This window comes from Zalophus californianus, chromosome 4 (assembly GCF_009762305.2).
Source record: "Zalophus californianus isolate mZalCal1 chromosome 4, mZalCal1.pri.v2, whole genome shotgun sequence".
Classification (NCBI taxonomy): Eukaryota; Metazoa; Chordata; class Mammalia; order Carnivora; family Otariidae; genus Zalophus; species Zalophus californianus.
In genome coordinates, this window is record NC_045598.1 from 99,115,339 (window position 1) to 99,137,022 (window position 21,684).

Genomic DNA, 21,684 nt, shown 5'->3' on the forward strand with positions numbered 1-21,684 from the left:
GCATGTAGTGTGTGTTTGGATTTTGTTATTTTTATCCAGTCTTGGAGTCTTTTAACTGTCAAGTTTGGAATATTTACATTTATTGTGATTATATGTATTTGGAATTGGGTCTTCCATCTTGGTTTTTCAAGCTATATTATTGTTGTACTTTTCATTGTTTTTATTTGCTCCTTCCCTTATTTTATGTTAAGTTACTTTATGTCTCTTTTTCCCTCTACTTCATTGACATTTATACTTGTCATTTCCATTCATTCTGGGGTTGTCCTTAAAATTTTATATGTATACTTTTAAGTTTAAAATTGATCATTTCTTTTTCCTCCTTCTGAAGAACATAAGCCTCTTGAATGCTTTAATTTAGCTCATCTCCCTCTTGTCTTATGTGTAATTGTTGTCTAGCTGGTTCCAACTTGTATTTGAAACTTCCAGATTAATGAGTGAATGGATGACTGACTGAATGAAAGAATAAATAAATAAATTTATTGAATGCCTTCTCAGGGACAGGCACTGTTCTGGCTTCTGTGGATTACAGTAAAGAGCAAAACAGTCTTATTTCTCCTTGAGTTTGTACTCTAGTTTTGGGAGAAAAACAGTAAAGAAATCTTCAAGTCACATATAGTATATCAGGTGGTGATAAATGCTGTGGAGAACAGTAAAGGAGAGCAAGTAGGATTGGAGCAAGTGTGGGGTTGCCATTTTACATGGGGTGGCTAGTGAAGGACTCTGTTACAGTGACATTTCTGAGAAGAGACCCAGTGGAAGCCATGTGGATATAAGGCTCTCTTATACTGGATATTATAGTGGAGTATAGTATTAGAGGTTGATTATTTTCTCTTAAGCTATGAAAGGTACAGTTCCACTGTCTTCCTGTTTCTGTTATACTATTGGAAAGTATGCTGTCAGTCTAATTTTTCACAGGTAATCTGTTTTGTTTTCCCTTTGTTTTAATCTGTTTTGCCCTGTGTTCTGTATTTCCATTACCATGTGCCCATGTGTGGATTATTCTTTAAAGGACTCATAATGTACCATCAGTCTGAGAGCTTACGTTTTTATCAATTTTGGAAGATTTGTAGTCACTACTCCTTTGAATAATGCCTGTCTTCTCTTTTGTCCCTTCTATCCCTCTAGAACTCTTATGTGTCTTTCTTGTGAGGGAAGTTCTGAATTTTACAAATAAAGAATTACATGTAATCAGATGGCGATGTGTTAATTGGGGAAATAATGCAGGCTAAGAAAGATTAGTGATGAGGGCTTACTTCATTATTTTGTATGGTGTGTTTGGATAAGCTTCCTATTCAGAGACCTGTAGGTAGAGGGTAAGACTGACATACAGGAACGATGAGTTCGGTAATTCTAGAACAGCAAGTAGACCCATTTGGTAATAAAGTGAGTCAGCAGGACTCCTATTGGTAGGAGATGATGTCATACAGCTAGTGGGGAATCGGAATATGTTGGGTCTTACGGTTATTTTGCTCTAATGTAACCAGTGGTCATTGTAAAAGTTTGCACACAACAGTAACTCAACCTGACTTAAAATGTAAGAGGTTCACTGTACCTACAGGGTGCTGAATAAATGGAATGTAAGGAGGAGAGGAAGGCTGAAATCAGGGAAACTGATTAGAAGGTTATTGTTTTGGTGAGTGATAGAGGCCTGCCCTCCCTCCCTCTTTCTCTGCTTCTCTCTATTTAGTGATGTCTGCTGTGTGCCCTGCAGTATGCTCTATACTGGGAATATATGAAGTAATATAAAGCATATTCCTGTTGAGGATGGGATGGGATGATAGATATGTTATTAAAAAATTGCAGGAAGTAATCAGAGGGGGAGATAAACCATGAGAGACTCTTCACTATAGGAAACAAACTGGGGGTTGCTGGAGGGGAGGTAAGTGGGGGGATGGGGTAACTGGGTGATGGGCAGTAAGAAGGGCACGTAGTGTGATGAGCACTGTGTGTTATACGCGACTGATAAAGTATTGAACACTACATCTGAAACTAAGGATGTACTATATGTTGGCTAATTGAATTTAAATTTAAAAAAATTCCGTATCAGAGATACATACTTGTGTTAGTAAATTATGTGTTCTGCCTGTGAATGTTAGAAACACTTCAGGATAATATATATTTCCTTTTAAATTTTGTTAAAAAATTAGTTATGGACATTATCTTTATACTAGTCAATTGTGTATATCCTGTGGATTCTTTGGTCATGTTCTCTGCCACTTCTACTTTTCTTTCCATGTATTAGAATTTTTCTCAGCAATATCTATATCTGTATCTAAATACAAACATAGACTTTATATGCTAAGGTTATTAATACTGCTATATTTGTGCCAAATTTCCTTCTGTTTTTTTTGTTTGCCTTTTAATTTTGTTCATAATTGCTTTTCCTTTTAGGTCATTCTTATTTTGGGGAAACTCAAGTCTTTCTATCATCATTTGTTGTCAGTACAGTTGATTTTATGCTTACAAAGTACCTTCTTTGTCAAGGAAGTTTGTATGTTGTCACATTTTCTTCTACTTTTTTATTCTAATTTTTCTACATTTATTTCTAAATTACTTGGACTTCATTTTGAGAGAGAGAGGTATCTGAAATGAGGATCCAAATTAATTTCTAACCTAGGAGTCAGTTTTCTCAATATTAATTGAATAATCCATCATCCTATCATTTTTTTGGTCCCTCTTTTAACATTTATTAAGTTTTTATATACATGAGGAAAAATATTTAAAATTCATGAGAAATAAAAATGGGACAGTATGCTGTAGTAACTAGAACAGAAGGAAATGGACCCAGTAGAGATACCGCTATTCCAGAATTCAAGAAGTGGAGGCTTTCATGAAGAGAGAATAGTCAAGAGGATCAAATATGTTGATAATTTCACAATAATAGGTAAATACATATAAATGATTTTGGCTAATAGGACGTTGTGGTGGCAGTAATAGAGGAGTTTCAGTAACATTAATAAATTGAAAGTGAGATTTCAGTTGCATGAGAAATGAAGGTGTGGAAAATGGAAAAAGCATTCTCTGCAGGGTGTTTGTGAGAAGCATATGAAGTACTGAAAATATTTGGAAAACTCGGAAGTTTTATGTATATATGAATATTTTCAACATGTCTTCACAGAATTCAGAGGTGTCTGTGTTTGAAGTCAACATTCGATTTATTGGAGGCCTGCTTGCAGCTTATTACCTTTCAGGAGAAGAGGTGAGCCACTAAAGTGAAACATTGTTTGGGGGGAAGGGGCTCTGAATGGACTTAAATAAAATGAAAGATTTCCCTAACAACATGTCATTTTTCTTAATTGTCTAATATTGAACTCATGTAAAGGTTTGCTGAGGGAACCAGATGCTTCAGGTAGAACTGTCCTTGGAAATAATTATTTTTCCATTTTGAGAATTTTAGTAAAACATAAATTCATCACAAATCCTGTCTCTGTATATACCACTTCTCCTTTGCAGGAGCTATCCTCCAGGGTTTTGCCACTGCAATTAAATTACATAATCGAAACAAGGTGGGGGATCGATTAATAAGATCACAATTACAGAATGAATCAGGAAGAATGAATATGGATCCTCCAAAGACCAAAAATTAATTATTAAAACTGCCTGTTTGGAAATCAAATGAGATTTTTTGCTATAAATTTAGAAAACCAACACAGCAACAACTCTGAATTCTCCTTTCTGGAGGTCTTGGTGTATGTAGTGTACACATAGATTGATTTGAGACCTGCTGTGATGGGGAAGTGGGTGTGGGAAATTCCTTTTTACTCAGGTGGGTTTAAAGGATAGGTTTGGAGAGTGGGAGAAAGAGAAACTAAAGGAAGAGGTTATAAGTCATTTCTCTCTTGTTTCCTGAGGAACTTCTATATTTAATTGGTTTGTTGGTCTAAATGATTATAGGAGTTCTTTGTAAATTTAAGAAAATTCATCTTTTGTTTTATGTGTTGTAAAGATGGATTTCTATGTTGTTGGTATTTAAGAAATGTTTGCCTAATCCAAGGTCACAAAGATTTTCTCTTATGTTTTCTTCTAAAAATATTAAGCCTTTACTTTTACTTTTAAGTATGTAATTCATTTTGAGTTAAATTCTATATGTGCTGTGAGATATAGGTTGAGCTTTTCTTTCTTTCCTTCTGGATATTCAAAAATTCTAGCAACTCTTGTTGAAAAGACTCACCTTTCTCTGTTTTAATTGACTTGGCGCTTCTGTGGAAATCAGTTGAGCGTATATGTGTGAGTCGACCTCTGCGCTCTCTGTGCTCTTGCTGTCTGCGTCGGTCCTTTTGCTACACTGTGTGAACTATGCTGCATTCATTATTGTGGCTTTATAGAAAGTCTTGAAGTCAGGTTGTGTGAGTCTTCTGACTTTGTTCCTTTTCAAAATTGTCTTGGCTATTCCATTTACTTTATTTTCTATTTTAGAATCAGTTTGTTGATCTCTCCAGAATATTCCATTGGAATTTTGATTGGGATTACCTTGAGTCTATAAATGAGTTTAGAGAAAATTGGTATCTTAACAAATATGGAGTCTTCCAAACCATGAATATGACATATCTATCCATTTATTTAGTCCTTCTTTAATTTTCTTCCTTGGTGTTTCTAGTTTTTAGCATATAGATATTTTATATATTTTGATAGATTTATACATATTTTATACTTTTGGTCCTATTATAAAAGGTACTGTATTTTTTATTTCAATTTCTAGTTGTTTATTGCTAGTATTTATAAATACATGGGTGCCTGGGTGGCTCAGTTGGTTGAGCGACTGCCTTCGGCTCAGGTCATGATCCTGGAGTCCCGGGATCGAGTCCCACATCGGGCTCCCTGCTCAGCAGGGAGTCTGCTTCTCCCTCTGACCCTCTTCCCTTTCGTGCTCTCTCTCTCTCATTCTCTCTCTCTCAAATAAATAAATAAAATCTTAAAAAAAAATACAATTGATGTAAAAGAAAGTTTTAATAAAGACTTAAATTTTCAGCTGGCTTAGGACATCTTGTTTATCACTGAATAACTTCCTGATGCTGTCATTTTTAAAAATATTATAAAACGTACATAACAAAATTTTTCATTTACCATTATAGTTCCGTGGTACTAAGAACAGCATTCACATTATGCAATATACAGTTGATCTTTATGTTGACCTTTGTACTCTGAGATTTTTCTAAATTCAGTAATTAATTCTCGTTGCTTTTTTGGGATTTTTTTTTTTTTTTGTAAACGATCATGTCATCAGTGAATAGTTTCATTTCTCTGTATAGGGAACAATTTTATTTGTGTAGTTCTTTTATTACTTTGTCTTGCCTTACATCCTTGTCTGTTTCCTGATCTTATAGGAAGAACATTTAGTCTTTCACCATTGCATGTAAATGTTAGTCATAGGTTTTTTGTTCTTGTTTTTTTTTTTTTTGACAGAAGATGGTGGTGAGGGAAAGGGAGAGAAAGAATCTTAAGCAGGTTTCACGCCCAGCATGAGGCTGACGCAAGGTTCGATCTTACCACCCTGAGATCATGACCTGAGCTGAAATCAAGAGTCCGAAACTTAATCCACTGAGCCACCCAGGCACCCTGTTAGCCATAGGTTTTTTTGTAGATGCCCTTTATTGTCTTGAAGAAGTCCCTTTCCATTCCTAGTTTGCTGAGATTTTTTATTTATTGTGGATAGATGTTGAATGTTGTCAGATGTTTTTGTGATATTCAATAAGATGATTATGTATGATTTTTTTTCTTTATCTGTTGATTTGCAGATTATATTGGTTGAAGTTTGAATGTCAAACCAGCCTTGCATTTTCAGGAAGAAACCCACTTGATCATGGGGCAATCTTTTTATATACTGCTAGGATTGATTTGATAATACATTGTTGAGAATTTTTTGCATTTATATTCATGTGGAATATTGATCTATGTGTAGTTTTAATGTCTTTGTGTGTGTTTTATATAAGAGTAATGCCGACCTCATAATATGAGTTGGAAGTGTTTCCTCTTTTTTTTTTTTTCCTTTCACTGGAGAAGTTTTTGTATAATTGATATTATTTCTTCTTTAATTGTTTGGTAGAGTATCCTTCTGAAGCCATGTGGTTGTGGAGCTTTTTGTTTCTGTTTTTTTTACCTAAGTTTTAAAACTATTTAATTTTTTTGGTAGATATAGCACTGTTCAGTTTATTTCTTCTTGAGTGGCTTTTGTAGTTTTTGTAGTTTGTGTATTTCTGGGGATTTGCCTATTTCCTCTAAGTTGTGTAAACTGTTGACATAAAGGTGTTTGTAATATTCCCTTATCCTTTTCATATCTGTAGGATTATTAGTAACGTGCCCTATTTTGTCTTCTCTTTTTTTGTCAGTCTGGATACAGGTGTATTGGCATTTTTGGTTTTTTCAGATAACTTGTTTTTGGTTTTATTGATTTTTCTCTATTTCTGTGCATTCAATTTCATTTCTCCTTTGATACTTAGCTCTGTTTTCTCCTTTTTTTTCCCCTAGTTTCTTAGGTGTGGAGCTTAGATCATCAATATGATACCTTTCTTTTAAAAAAGAACAGTGCCATAAATTTGCTTCTTGGCCCTTCTTTAGCGACATCCTATGAATTTTGATATATTTTCATTTTCCTTTAATTCAAAATATTTTCTAATCTTTTCTTTCTCTTTGATTCCTGAGTTGTTTAGAAGTATATGTATTTTTGGGGCACCTGGGTGGCTCAGTTGGTTGGGTGTCTGCCTTCGGCTTGGGTCATGATCCCGGGGTCCTGGGATCAAGCCCCACATTGGACTCTCTGCTTGGCGGGAGCCTGCTTCTCCCTCTGCCTCTGCTTGCTCCTCCCCCTGCTTGTGCTCACTCTCTCTCTGTCAAACAAATAAATAAAATCTTTAAAAAAAAAAGAAGTATATGCATTTTTATATGTATATGTCTATATATATACACATATATGTATATATATATTTTAAGTAGACTTCACACCCAGTGTGGAGCTTGAACTCACAACCCTGAGATCAAGACCTGAGCTGAAATCAAGAGTCGGATGTTTAGCTGACTGAGCCACCCAGGTGCCCCAGAAATATATTTTTAAATTTTCAAGTATTTCAGGGTTTTCCACATATCTTTCTATTATTTCTAGCTTAAGTTTTTGGTAGGCAGTGAATAGAGAACAGTTCTACTGAATTTGTTGAGGTTTGTTTTATGGGTCAGAATATGGTCTATTTTAAAAAGAATGTGTACTTGAAAAGAATGTGTATTCTGTCGTGGTTTTGTTAAAATATCAATTAAGTCAAAATGGATAATAGTGTTTCTCAGATCTTACGTAATTTTACTGATTTTGTGTCTGGTCTGTCAGATACTAGGTGAGGAGTCTGTATTTTGGAGGCCTGTTCTTAGGTATGTACACACTTAGGATTGTTTGGTCTTCTTGGTTGATCCTTTTATTGTTTTACAATTTTTCCTCTTTATCCTTGGTCACGTTTTCTGTTCTTTTTTTGCTTTTATTCTTCTAAGATTTTATTTATTTGAGAGAGAGAGAGAAAGAGAGCACGTGTGTGCGCCTGCATGAGCAGGGGCAAAGGGGAGAGGCAGAGGGAGAAGGAGAAGCAGACTCCCTACTGAGCAAGGAGCCTGACACGGGGCTCAATCCCAGGACCCTGAGATCATGACCTGAGTGAAAGGCAGATGCTTAACTGAAGTCAGACACTTAACCAACTGAGCCGCCCAGGTGCCCTCACATTCTCTGTTCTTAAATCTAGTTTGTGTGATACTGACATAGTCACTCTGGCTTTCTTTTATGTAGTGTTTGCATGGTATATCTTTTAACCTATATGTTTTTATATTTAAAGTTGGTTTTCCCGAAGAAAGCTTGACAATCTGTTTTTAATTTGTGTGTTTAAACCCTTTACATTCAGTATAACTATTGATACAGTTCATTAAATCTACCGCATTGTTAGTTATTTTCTATTTGTCCCATCTGTTCCTCATTCCTCTTCTTTTTTTCTGCCTAATTTTATATTATTTTTTGTGATTGTTTTATCTTCATGATAGACTATTCTCAATTTTTTTTTCTTTTTTTTAGTGGTTGCCCTTTTTGTTTACTGTATATCTTTAATTCATCCTAGTTCTACCTTCAGTCAGTATTATGCTGATTCACTTGTACTGTGAAAACTTTACAACTGTATATTCTTAATTCTTGTCATTCTTCTTTTATGCTGTTTTTTGTTACTGTACATTTTTTGCACTATAAACGCATAGGACATCGCTACTAATTTTTGCTTTAGGTGGTCAGTTATTATTTAGAGCTATTCAAAATAAGAAAAAAATACCTTTTTATTTTTCAGTCATTTTTGTTGGTCATTTCTCTTTGTTGGTTCAGGTTTCTGTCTGGTATCTATTCCTTTTGTGTGAAGAGCTCCCTTTAACTTTTTGTATAGTGTAGGTCTCCCGGTGGTAGATTCTCTCAGTTTCTGTTGGTCTGAAACTGTTTCTTCTTCAGTTTTGAAAAATAATTTCTTTGTGTGTATTTTTCCTTTTAACGCTTTAAAGAACTTACTGCATTAGCTTAACATTTGCATAGTTTGAGAAGTGTGCTTTAACTCTTTGTTCTTCTATATGTAATGTGTCTTTCACCCTCCTTTGTGCTTTAACTCTTTATTCTTCTATATGTAATGTGTCTTTCACCCTCCTTTGGCTATCTTTAAGATAATCTGTTCATATTTTATTTCATATGAAGACTCTTGAGTGGTTTTACTTTACCTTTTTTTTTTGCTTTTGGAGGGGCAAGTAGGGCTTATTTATCTTGCTTGAGGTTCTCTGAGCTTCTTAGATGTATGGTTTGGTAGCTTTATATTTGAAAAGTTCTTATCTTTTAAAATATTTTTTTTGCCTCTTCTCCTTCTGGAATTCCAATTTACATATACATTAGACTGCTTGAAATTGTCTCTTAGCTCATGAATTCACTATTCTTTTTTAATCCCACCCACTGCTTTTTATTCCTTGTGTTTCAGTTTGGGTAATTTTTATAGACCTGTCTTCAAGTTCACTGATCTTTTTTTTTTTTTTTTGGTCAGCTCCATTGAATCTACTTTTAATTAAGTCTGTTGATGGCTTTCTCTATCTCTATTACTTTGATTTCTGAAAAATTATTTCTAGTATTTCATTTGACTTTTATAATTTCTATTTCTCGGCTACAGTTCCTCATTGTCTTCCTGTTTTCCACTTGATCCACTAACTAGGTCTTTTAACATGGTAATCAAAGTCATTTTAAATTCTCAGATTGTTTTAACCTCATCAAGCTTGGTTCGTCACTTGCTTTTTGTTTCTAGAAAGTGGGGTTTTGTTTTTGTTTTTGTTTTTGCCTTCTTAGGTATTTCATAATTTTTGACTGAATGCCAAATATCAAGTATGGGACAGTAAAGACAGGTTGATACTGTTTATGTCTGTGCTGCTAGCATCAGGGGTTCAGTCATTTTAGTCTGGAGTTGAACCACGTTTTGGTTTTTTACTGCTGAGATTACCCACGATGTGCCAGTAGTTTCAAATTCCTCTGACATTACCTTGTCATTAGAGTGCACCTGGCAGGCAAGTTTTTCTTAACATTCTAGCTCTTCCCTCCACTTCAGGCATTTCCTGTATGCCTGCTCCTCAGAGAGGGTCTCTCTCCACCCATACCTTGTCTCCCCCCACCCATACCTTGTCTCCCCCCAGGCATGGACTATTGTTACTCTTTCTAACCTTTATGTCCATACTCTTTTCTGTTTTGATCTCTAAATATTGGCAGCCATGAATTTGTACTAATAGCTCTAATTTCAGCCCAATACCAAAAGGGTTATTCTGGTTTTCTGCCTTTTCATATTTCTCATTTTCTTTTCTTTTCTTTTTTTTTTTTAAAGATTTTATTTATTTAATTGACAGAGAGAGAGACAGAGAGAGAGGGAACACAAGCAGGGGGAGTGGGAGAGGGAGAAGCAGGCTTCCTGTCTAGCAGGGAGCCCAATGCGGGGCTCGATCCCGGGACCCCGGGATCATGACCTGAGCCGAAGGCAGTCGCTTAACCAACTGAGCCACCCAGGCGCCCCATCTCATTTTCTTTTCTGATAGTGTGAAATCTGCCCACTGTTATTCCTCATATATTTACCTACTTGCTTAGTCCTACTCTATGAAACCACTTTCCTGCCCTCACCAGGCTGCTGCCTTGTTCAGTGCATCTTCCTCACATGGACCCCTCTGGGAGTCACTCCCCTTTGCTTGGCTGGCTTCATTTTCCTCATGTTGGTCTTAGGCCCTCTCCAGACAGTGCTGCCCACCCTAGGCATACCATCTGGGCACAGAACCCTGACTTCAGGAGCTTCTGGATTGAAATATTAAATAATGAGAGGAGGAAGGAAATGGTACTATTTTGATGCCTTCAGTTTCAGATTTATTTCCAGATTAGACATTATAAGATGTCCTTGAGAAAGGAAACATTTTTTTTTTTTATACTTTCATGCTTATCTGACTATGTAGAGGAAGTACTTAATTTTGGGGGTGTAGTGACAAACTTGATTAGTTTTCATACCAAAAGGCATATGGTTCAAAATTAATTACGAACAGCTTATGAAAGAGAAGTGTCAGCCTTGGCTGTTTCATGTTAGACTCCCTATCTGAAGGTTGAAACAAAATGTTGAAATTTTGGTTGTTACTGTCTTAGGAAAACATTAAAATGCTGAAAAAGTATATAATGTTACCAGTATTTCCATTTTTGCTGTTTTTATGCATCATACTTTAAGAATAAACATTTTGAAGTGGAGGGAAGCACATATGCTTTGGAGTTTAGAGGGTCGGGTTCCTACTCTGCCTCCTTTTCATAATGATATTTGGCAAGCTGCATAATTTAAGTTTCTTCATCTATGAAAATGTCAGAGAGTTCACCTGAGAGTTGTTGTAAGGATTAAGTTATGTGAAAGTGCCTAACATAGTATCTGACTCAACAGATATTACTTTACCTTTCTTCCTCCTTTGACTTTTTCCGATGTGGTAAATATTCCGTGTTTCTAATGGGTGGGGAATCCCTTTACTTATTTTTTTTTAAATTTAAATTCTGTTAATTAACGTATAATGTATTATTTGTTTCAGGGGTACAGGTCTGTGATCTGTCAGTCTTATATAATACCCAGTGCTCATTACAACACATATTTCCCCGATGTCCATCACCCAGTTACTCCATCCCCCCCAGCCCCTTCCCTCCAGCAGCCCTCAGTTTGTTTCCTAAGATTGAGTCTCTTATGGTTAGTCTCCCTGTCTGGTTTCATCCTATTTCATTTTTCTTTTACTTATTTAAAAGGAGACATCATAAATTAATTTCTTAGGATTTAGTCTACTCAGGTAAGAAGTATAAAGAGAAGATGTTTTACTTTTCTGACTTTCTCATACAGTGGGATTCTGCTGACCTTTTTACTTTTCTTCTTGATCATTTTATGTTGGAATATGTGATCCATATCTGTTCTGGGAAACCAACAATAAATCTCAGGTCTGCTAAAAATAAAACAGAACAATAATTTGAATATGACATTATTATAATACAGGATATACAGTAAATTCCTACATCTCACATAAGCCAGGAAATTAACTCTAATTTATAACTTGGCAGAGTGCCTTTCTTATATTAAGGTAGTATGTAAATAGAATAAAGAACATTTTACATGCATTCTGTTTTCTGGTACAGGAAACCAAATGAGGGTTACATGCCATCCTAACAAAGTGTTCCTCTCGCCTATTGATTTATTAATATAATAAATGTGAAACTTTATCATTTTATTTTCTCAGAACAAGGCTGTTTATATTAAATATTCACAAGTTAAAAAAATCTTAATGATTTATTATGTTTACTTGATGTTAGCCTCTAATATATGGCATTTCTGTTATAGGATTGTCTCATTTTTTTTTTAATGGTTATCAAAGTGGTATCCCTTCCTTAGTAAGATAATAACATAATTTATGTGGATAACTGCGTCTGAAATCTGTCAGATAAAATAGAGAAATGGTTATGTGGAGTTTAATACATGTTTTATAGATAATAAAAAAGTAAAAGCAACAAGAACAAAATCTTTCTTTACTAAACACAAATGTACTCTGTTGCCTGTAGTGTAAGATGGTTTCTGATTAAGTTTAGGGATATTTTCTAAGACAAATACAGTAGTCTCTTTTGACCCAGATATTTCCTGGTTTAAATATTAGTCATTATTGTCCTTACTGCACTAATTCTCATTTTGTTTTTGGAAAACCTGATATTGCTCCATAAATTGCTATTTCCATTGAAAATTTGAGCTCTTCATTCTCTGTAGATGTGCTGGTAATTGGGCAAAACAGTCCACTAAGCTTTACTGACTCAGATAACATTTTTAAATACACTCTCCAACATATTCCTGTTAAATGTGTGAGTTCGTCTATACATCTGTACACATTCTTACATGTTTAAAGTTATAGCCAGTACCAGTCATAGTTGACAGTTATGGTTGTGATTATTGGTTTGTCAGATCAGAAGGCAGAGTTTGGAGCTACCACAGGAGATAGAAATTAGGAGTGAAATCCAGGATAGGAGGGAACCACAGAGGAGAAGCTCAAAATTCTGCATACATGAAACTATATTTAGACCACATTGTTTTATTTCCTATGTGTTTATAGACCTCTACCATAATTTTCTGCCTAAACTAGACTAACCCTTCCACATTCTCTGTCTGATAAAGAACTTCAGGGCCCAGCTCAAAGATTATTTTGTTTATTTTAAGCAACTTTACATACAGTAGAGTAATTTACATACAGTAAAATGCCCTCACTTTAAATAGGATGTAATTAAATGTATAGTTTAAATTTTAACAAATGGGTGATAAGCTATTGGAGGGCATACAGATGATACAACTTTTTGGAAAATAATTTGGTGGTGTCAAGTAAACATTTAAAATATAAAATTCTCCTTGACCTGGTAACCTGCCTCTAGGGATATATTATCTAAAAGTAACAATGTGGATACATAAGAAATATTTAGAAGTATATTTTGTTGCAATAGTGTTTTTAGTAGCCAATGTTTGAAAAGACCGGAATTCATCTAGAGTGGAATGTTTGAATAAATTAATACATCTCTCAGTTGTACAACTGTGAACATAAGTTTGATATATTTTATCTAGGAAAAATATGCTTAACATATTCAATGACAAAAGCAAGTTATAGACTAATAGTTGTAGTGTGGGGGGTGTATGTGTGTGTGTGTGCCTGCCTGTTTGTGTGTGTATGCTATTCATCTAGTTAGTTAGCCATTGCAGTATTTGGGGCACGAAATAATGGCAGCTTGGACGCAGATGGGTTGTAGAGATGAGAGATTAAATGATTTCAAGGGATTTGGGAAGTAGATTCCAAAAGATTGGGTGATACTTTGGAAGGGGGGATGAGGCAGAAGGAGGAGTTGGTCCTGTCTCCAGTTTCAGGGTTTTGGTACTGATGGCGAGACAGTTATTTGAAATTACACACTTTTTTTTTTTAAGATTTTATTTATTTATTTGAGAGAGAGAGAGAACGAGAGACAGCACGAGAGGGAAGAGGGTCAGAGGGAGAAGCAGACTCCCTGCTGAGCAGGGAGCCCAATGCGGGACTCGATCCGGGACTCCAGGATCATGACCTGAGCCGAAGGCAGACACTTAATGACTGAGCCACCCAGGCACGCTAGAAATTATGCACTTTAAGAACATTAAATTGGGAGTGGAAGATCATCAATTCATTTTAAGTATTTTGAGTTTGAGGGGATTTTGCTACATTTATGTGGGAATAGGTAGTAAACAGATGTAATGGAGCTGGTGCTTATTTTAGAAGTCTTGTTGAGAAATATAAACGTGGGAGTCAGTTGCTCTGTACCTGATAATTGAAAGCAAGCACATGTGAAGTTGCTCTAGGGGGACAATTTAGGATAGGAAGATAGAGGAATCAAGCCTGGGGGAACACAGCCTCAAAGGTCAGATATGAGGAGGAAGAGTCAGTGAAGGAGGTAGGGAGATTGTGGGGTTACTGAACACAAGGGGAGAAAGCATTTTAAGAAGGAACTGGTCGATTGCTGGAGTGTTGGGGGGTGGGAGGGATGGGGTGGCTGGGTGATAGACATTGGAGAGGGTATGTGCTATGGTGAGTACTGTGAATTGTGCAAGACTGTTGAATCACAGACCTGTACCTCTGAAACAAATAATACAGTATATGTTAAAAAAAAAAAAAAAAAGATAGCAGGAGGGGAAGAATGAAGGGGGGAAATCGGAGGGGGAGGCGAACCATGAGAGAGGATGGACTCTGAGAAACAAACTGAGGGTTCTAGAGGGGAGGCGGGTGGGGGTATGGGTTAGCCTGGTGATGGGTATTAAAGAGGGCACGTTCTGCATGGAGCTTTGTTATGCACAAACAATGAATCATGGAACACTACATCAAAAACTAATGATGTAATATATGGTGATTAACATAACAATAAAAAATTAAAAATAATAAAAAAGAGAGAAGCTAGTAGGAAGGGAAGAATGAAGGGGAGGAAATCGGAGGGGGAGACGAACCATGAGAGAGGATGGACTCTGAGAAACAAACTGAGGGTTCTAGAGGGGAGGGGGGTGGGGGGATGGGTTAGCCTGGTGATGGGTATTAAAGAGGGCACATTCTGCATGGAGCACTGGGTGTTATGCACAAACAATGAATCATGGAACACTACATCAAAAACTAGTGATGTAATGTATGGTGATTAACATAACATAATAAAAAGAAAAGAGAAGGAACTGGTCAGTAATGATCTGTGCTCAAATGTGTGACTAATTATTAGCAAGATCAAGTTCAATGAAGTGATGGGACAGAAGCCATGTTGGAATAGGATGAGGAGTGAGTGGGAGGAGAGGAAATGGATACAGTAAATTGGACAGTTTTGTAAAAATTGGAAAGATACTTCTGTTATTATGTTAGTAGCAGGAAAAGATAGAATAAAAATCTACTTAGCAGTTGTACGTCCTTAGAACAAAAAGGATGGAAATATATCAAAATATTAAGAGTATTTGGTTCAGAATACAGGAACTGTGTATGGTTTTAGAAATTTTCATTTTCCTCATTTTAAAATATATAACAAAATATGAATTATTTATTTATCAGTCAGGATCCAGTTAAGAGACAAAGCATGGGCACCTGGGTGGCTCAGTTGTTAAGCGTCTGCCTTCGGCTCGGGTCATGATCCCAGCATCCTGGGATCGAGTCCTGTGTCGGGCTCCCCGCTCAGCAGGAAGCCTGCTTCTCCCTCTCCCACTCCCCCTGCTTGTGTTCCCTCTCTGGCTGTCTCTCTCTCTCTGTTGAAAAATAAATAAAATCTTTAAAAAAAAAAGAGAGACAAAGCATGCCAATATTTGAACAGAGAGAATTTAACATACAGATCATTAACTAGGCACAAAGTCACCTAGTTAAGTGCTAGATTAAAAAGAATGTTCTAAAGTATCATGGAGGTGGCTCTTACAGGAAGCAACCAGGGCTGAGACTGAAGGTTAGAAACCATAAGAGGAAGGACTAAGCAGAGCTGAAATTCAGACCTCTGATGAAAGTGTGCTGTCACGTTGGTGCTCTTGCTGCTGTCTTTCCAGTGAGGGTTAAGGGTCATGAAGCTGGTTCTGCTAGCATCAGAAAAAGGGGATTTAGCTGCTGCTACAGGAAGGCAGTGCTGCTGCTGATGTGAAGGGTTAGGAAAGCAAAACACCATAGTGCCTGAGTATCCCTGCACACTTTTGCCAGGAATACCAAGGGTATAAGGCCTTGACTGCTCTTTACCCAGGTTGTTAGGGTTATACTTGCAGGGATGAATTAAGGTCATCAAATCAGCTTGCTTTCACTTACTATAAAAGAGATTCTCTAAGCTCAGTGTTGTTTTCTGCAACACAACCCACCACGTGTGCAGGAATCCACCACAGACTCTTTGGATCATCCCTCCGAGATCTAGGTGGGGGTGAGGGTGGTGCAGGTACAGGCAGTGAAGATTAACTCAAATCTTTGGCTGATACTTTGCTGTGAATAATATAGTCCTCTGGTCTCTGACCCAGCAGTCAGAGATATTTATGGCTCTGTGGGTATTCATGAAAATGTGGTATGCTAACTTGTTAGCTCGTAAATAGAATAAATCTTAGATTTCATTATGAGCTTGAGAATATTGTTTGCAGGCTCATTTTGAGGGAGAGGTGTGTGTGAATATGTTTCTACCTCTTTGTTAACCTGCAGCTTTGTAGTAACTTTCACTTGATCCTGAGGAACACCTGTCTAGCCTTCAAGGATGTTCATGGTGAAGATGAAAAGTCATCCAGAATGCAATACAGAGTCAAAGAGAAAAATTAAGAAAAAGAGTTGAGATATAAAATAGTAAGAGGTTTCAAAGAATGTTTAGTAGGAGTTTTAGATGAGTTTAATGGAATAAATGATAGAGAATAAAAATTTGAAAAGATATCAAGAATAAGGAGGAAATATTAAAAGCTACTAAAGAGAAAGGGCTGATTACTTACAGAAGGATAACAGCTGACAGCAGAGTGCTCAGTAGCAATAGGCGCCCGAAGACGCTGGAGTGCTATCTTTAGATCGCTAAGATAAAATAACTGCCAACTCAGATTTTTATATTAGCCAAACTGTCATTCAGAAGGGAGGATGTAAGGTACAGGACAAAGATATGTGCAATGAATTAGTCAAATACCTTGAGGAATTTAATTGTTGACTACAAAAAGTAAGATTAAATAATACAAGGTGTAGGAATGTCTTTGTCTACATTTGTGTCTATATCAAGATGTCGGTAATCTAGACATCTGTTATCTTTATCCAATTAGTGAAATTGTCAAGCAAGAACATGGACTCTGGAGCTAGACTGCCCAGGTTTAAACTCAGCCTTACCATTGACTGGTTGGATGACCAGTCAAATTAACTTACTTGTTTTATTTTTTATTTTACTTTTTTTAAAAGATTTTATTTATTTATTTGACAGAGACACAGTGAGAGAGGGAACATAGCAGGGGGAGTGGGAGAGGGAGAAGCAGGCTTCCCAAGGAGCGGGGAACCCGATGTGGGGCTCGATCCCAGGACCCTGGGATCATGACCTGAGCTGAAGGCAGACGCCTAATGACTGAGCCACCCTGGTGCCCCAACTTACTTGTTTTAAACCTCAGTTTCCTACTCTGTAAAATGGGAGTAACAGTATTTATCTCATTGGGTTGTTGTGAGAATTAAATGGGTTAATATATATGTGTGTCATTATCATTGTCATCATCCCAACATTTCTGTAGAATATCTTAAGAAGGTCTTAAAACCTTTGCATGTTAATGTCAGACATTTTGGGGATATGGGGTTGGTATGGAAGAGAAAGAAGATAGTTACTTGTTTATTATAAATCTCAGGCATTCAACAGGCAACAAATGGGGTAGATATGTGAGAGCACATGTGTGTTTACACACATATACATACACGTACACTCACTGTTATTGAGAAGCACTAAGGAGAGAAGTAGAACATGGAAGGGGATAAAAAGGTTTTAGTTTCAAATAAGATGGTCAAGGAGTTTGTGCGAGGTTTACATTTGTATAAAGACCTGAAGGAGATAAGAGAGAGCCATGAGAATGGCTTCTCCTGAAGGAGAAGAGAGAGCCTTTTTAAAGAGCATTTAGTTGAAAGGAACAGCAAATGAAAGGACACTGAAGCAAAAGCATAACTGGCATTCTTAGAAAACAACAAAAATGGTTAGTAGGGCTGAAGTAGGTTGCTGGAAGGGAAAGGAAGGAGAGAGTGAGGCATAGAGGTCATAGGTTCATCGCTTATAAAGATATATAGCCTCTTAAAGGACTTTTACTCTGAATGAGATGGGGAGTCATTTGAGCATTCTGAACTCTTCACTTCGACATTCTAACTCTGCTAGGTTAAAAACAGGCTGCACAGGAGTATTACATTACTAATTAAATTCAATAAAGAAAACAAAAGCACCCATGGATTCTTTTTTTTTTAATTTAAATTCAGTTAATTAACATACACTGTATCACTGGTTTTAGATGTAGAGGTCAGTGATTCATCAATCTTATATAATATGCAGTGCTCATTACATCACATGCCCACCTTAATGCCCATCACCCAGTTCCCCCATGCCCTCTACCCACCTCCCTCCCCTCCAGCAACCCTCAGTTTGTTTCCTATGATTAAGAGTCCCTTATGGTTTGTCTCCCTCTTTGATTTCATTTTGTTTTATTTTTTTCTCTCTTTCCTTATGAACTTCTGTTTTGTTTCTTAAATTCCACATGAGTGAAATCATATGATAATTGTCTATCTCCGATTGACTTATTTTGCTTAGTGTAATACCCTCTAGTTCCATCCACGTCATTGCAAATGGCAAGATTTCATTTTTTGATGGCTGTTTAATATTCCATTGTGTGTATACCACATCTTTTTTTTTTTTTAAAGATTTTATTATTTGACAGAGAGTGACACAGCGAGAGAGGGAACACAAGCAGGGGGAGTGGGAGAGGGAGAAGCAGGCTTCTCACCGAGCAAGGAGCTTGATGTGTGGCTCGATCCCACGACGCTGAGATCATGACCTGAGCCAAAGGCAGACGCTTAATGACTGAGCCACCCAGGCACCCCTGTATACCATGTTGTCTTTATACATTCATCTGTCGATGAACATCTGGGCTCTTTCCATAGTTTGGCTATTGTGGACATTGGTGCTACAAACATTGGGTGCAGGTGCTCCTTTGGATCACTACATTTGTCTCTTTGGGGTAAATACCCAGTAGTGGAATTGCTGGGTTGTAGGGTAGCTCTATTTTCAACTTCTTGAGGAACCTCCGTGCTGTTTTCCAGAGCGGCTGCACCAGCTCGCATTTCCACCAACAGTGTAACAGGGTTCCCCTTTCTCCACATCCTCATCAACAAGTCATTTCCTGACTTGTTAATTTTAGCCATTCGGACTGGTGTGAAGTGGTATCTCATTGTGGTTTTGCTTTGTATTTCCCTGATGCTGAGTGATGTTGAGCATTTTTCATGTGTCTGTAGGCCATTTGTATGTCTTTGGAGAAGTATCTGTTCATGTCTTCTGCCCATTTCTTGATTGGATTATTTGTTCTTTGGGTGTTGAGCTTGGTAAGTCAGTTTTGGATAGATTTTGGATACTAGCCGTTTATCTGATATGTTATTTGCAAATATCTTCTCCCATTCTGTCGGTTGTCTTTTCGTTTTGTTGACTGTTTCCTTTGCTAGCTAGCACCCGTGGATTCTAATATCCCTCCTCACGAATCTGCAGTGGTTCTCTGTGTTTTCGGTTATGTTACTTTAAGTTTCATCGCTTTTATTTTAAAGCTTTTTGTAATTTTGCCACATTGTATCCATTTAACCCCATTTCTTCCAGTTCTTCCACACCTAGGAATAATTCTTCCAGTCCTAATTCTTTTAAACCTAGAACCAGTTTTAGCATAGTTCCATCACCTACCATTTTTTTCTGGTAAAAATAACTGGAAGATTTTACATGATGGACGTTGAACACATAAAAGTTTTTTCTGTAACTAACTGAAATGTTGTAGAAGTCTTAATACTATTGAGCCTCTTAAACATACATAATTGAGTTGCTCTCATCTTATCCATCAAGAATCGTAGTAAAATTGGCAGAATCTGTTTTACCTTGTGATTTATTACAGGGTACTGACTAGTTAACTGAATCTTGGGGAGGGCCATGACATGAAGCTTTTTTGTTATATATCTTGGAACCATGCAGTCAGGAGAAATGCTCAAGCATGCCATACCATGTATCTAATCGATTGCCTTTATTGCCCACATGGTCTCCGTGAAGATGGGGACCAGTCACTAGAACTTCCGTTAGAGCCACGACAGAAGAATCAGATAGCTCCACCATGATGTTTGCAAGGCCACTGCCTCAGATCCCTTACTTCTTCCTTCCAAATACTGTGTGTTTACGTATGCTTGGCAATGCCTGTGCCATATGTTGAACCATAGGTGGAGTGGACTCTGGGAAATGTTATGCAGTTTTCCATCCTCTGCAGTGTTTGAAGGTGTGCTTGAAAGGAGATTTGAATGAGTGTTGAGTATCTACTGCATTTATAATAAAAGTAATGAAAATAAAAATGACACCAGAGTCTCCTTTTTCAACTGTAGATCTTTCTTGACTTACAGTGGAGTTACCTCCTGATAAACCCATTAAAGTTGAAAATATTGTAAATTGAAAATGCATGTAATACACTTAATCTACTGAGCATTATAGCTTAGCCTAGCCTACCTTAAATGTGTTCAGAACACTTCCATTAGCCTACAGTTGTGCAAAATCATAACACAAAGCCTATTTTATAATGGTGCTGAATATCTCTGTAATTTATTGAATCCTATACTGAAAGTGAAAGACAGAATGGCTGTGTGGCACAGAATGGTTGGAACTATATTGGATGTTTACCTTCATGATCCCATGGCTGACTGGGACCTGTGGTTCCCTGCCTAGCCTGGGAAAAGATAAAAATTTATAGCTGGTTTCTACTGAATGCATATCACTTTCACACCACTGTAAAGTTGAGAAATTGTGAAGTGTTCATCATTAAGTTGGACCATTGTAAATTGAGGCCTGCATGAGATTGGCAGCAATCAAAAGTTTGCTAACTTTTGTGTTAACAAGAACACAGGGGAATGGCTACTCACACATTCCAGTAAGAATATAAATTAGTAAAACGCGTGGAAGACAAAATGGCATTAACTGTCAAAATTACAAATGAATATGCCCATTGATACTTCAGTTCCCATTTTGGAATTTATCTTATATAGTCACATAGTTTGGAAACATATTTCTGTCATGTAGGGGACTGACTAAATAAATTCCAGTATATCCATACAAGGAGAAATTCTGCAGCCACTAAGGAGAAGGATGTGGTAGACCTTTGTAGACTGATTTGGAAAGATCTCCAAGGTACAGTAAAGTGAAAGAAGCAAATTCAGAATAGAGCGAATGCTATTCCATGTTTGAAAGAGACAGAGACAAAAATGTGTGTGTGTGTGTGTGTGTGTGTGTGTGTAAACTGTAACAGAATTTCCATTTCTGGGAGGGTCAGAAAATGAGGATTTGATGTGACAAGGCTAGGAACCATGCACATCACGGAACTGATTTAACGCAAAATATTTACTAGATATTTAAGAAACTGATAGCTGTTTGCATTGTAGAAGAAAGTGGGGTTGAGGAATAGGACTGGAAAAGAGACTTATTTTTTTTTTACTTTGATACATTCTGGATTTTGCATGCCAAAAAATAATGTGTTTTAAATTAGCTGTTGCTTCTATCTATAAAATATGTTTCTGAAAATAGATTATGTAGGGCTATGATTTATCATTAAAGAGTTTGTATATTTGTGAATAAATTAAGATAAACACACTAAGGAAATTTTTCTCAGTGATATTAATATTAGGGTGTTGTGTTGGGGGGAACGGTGTACTATAACTGGTTAGTATATATGTTATCTGTTATTAATAGTACAAAGTAGGTGAAAATTAGAAAATATCTTTTGGAAATTTACTCCTGGAAGTGCAGTGAGAATGCTTTCTACTTAGAAAGTGTTTATGTTTGTAAGTCATTTTACCATTTCGACTATTAGTTTTTTTTTTAAAGATTTTATTTATTTATTTGACAGAGAGACACAGCGAGAGCAGGAACACAAGCAGGGGGAGGGGGAGAGGGAGAAGCAG

General features: G+C 36.7%; 1 protein-coding gene across 1 annotated transcript in view; it reads left to right on the plus strand.

Moving 5' to 3' along the window:
• The window catches only part of MAN1A2 (mannosidase alpha class 1A member 2), a 198,932-nt gene that overhangs the window by 76,061 nt on the left and 101,187 nt on the right, over window positions 1-21,684 (plus strand). Inside the window, exon 5 of the mRNA XM_027599147.2 lies at window positions 3,119-3,199. Within this exon, the coding sequence (XP_027454948.1) occupies window positions 3,119-3,199 (81 nt within the window). The remainder of the gene's footprint in view (window positions 1-3,118; window positions 3,200-21,684) is intronic.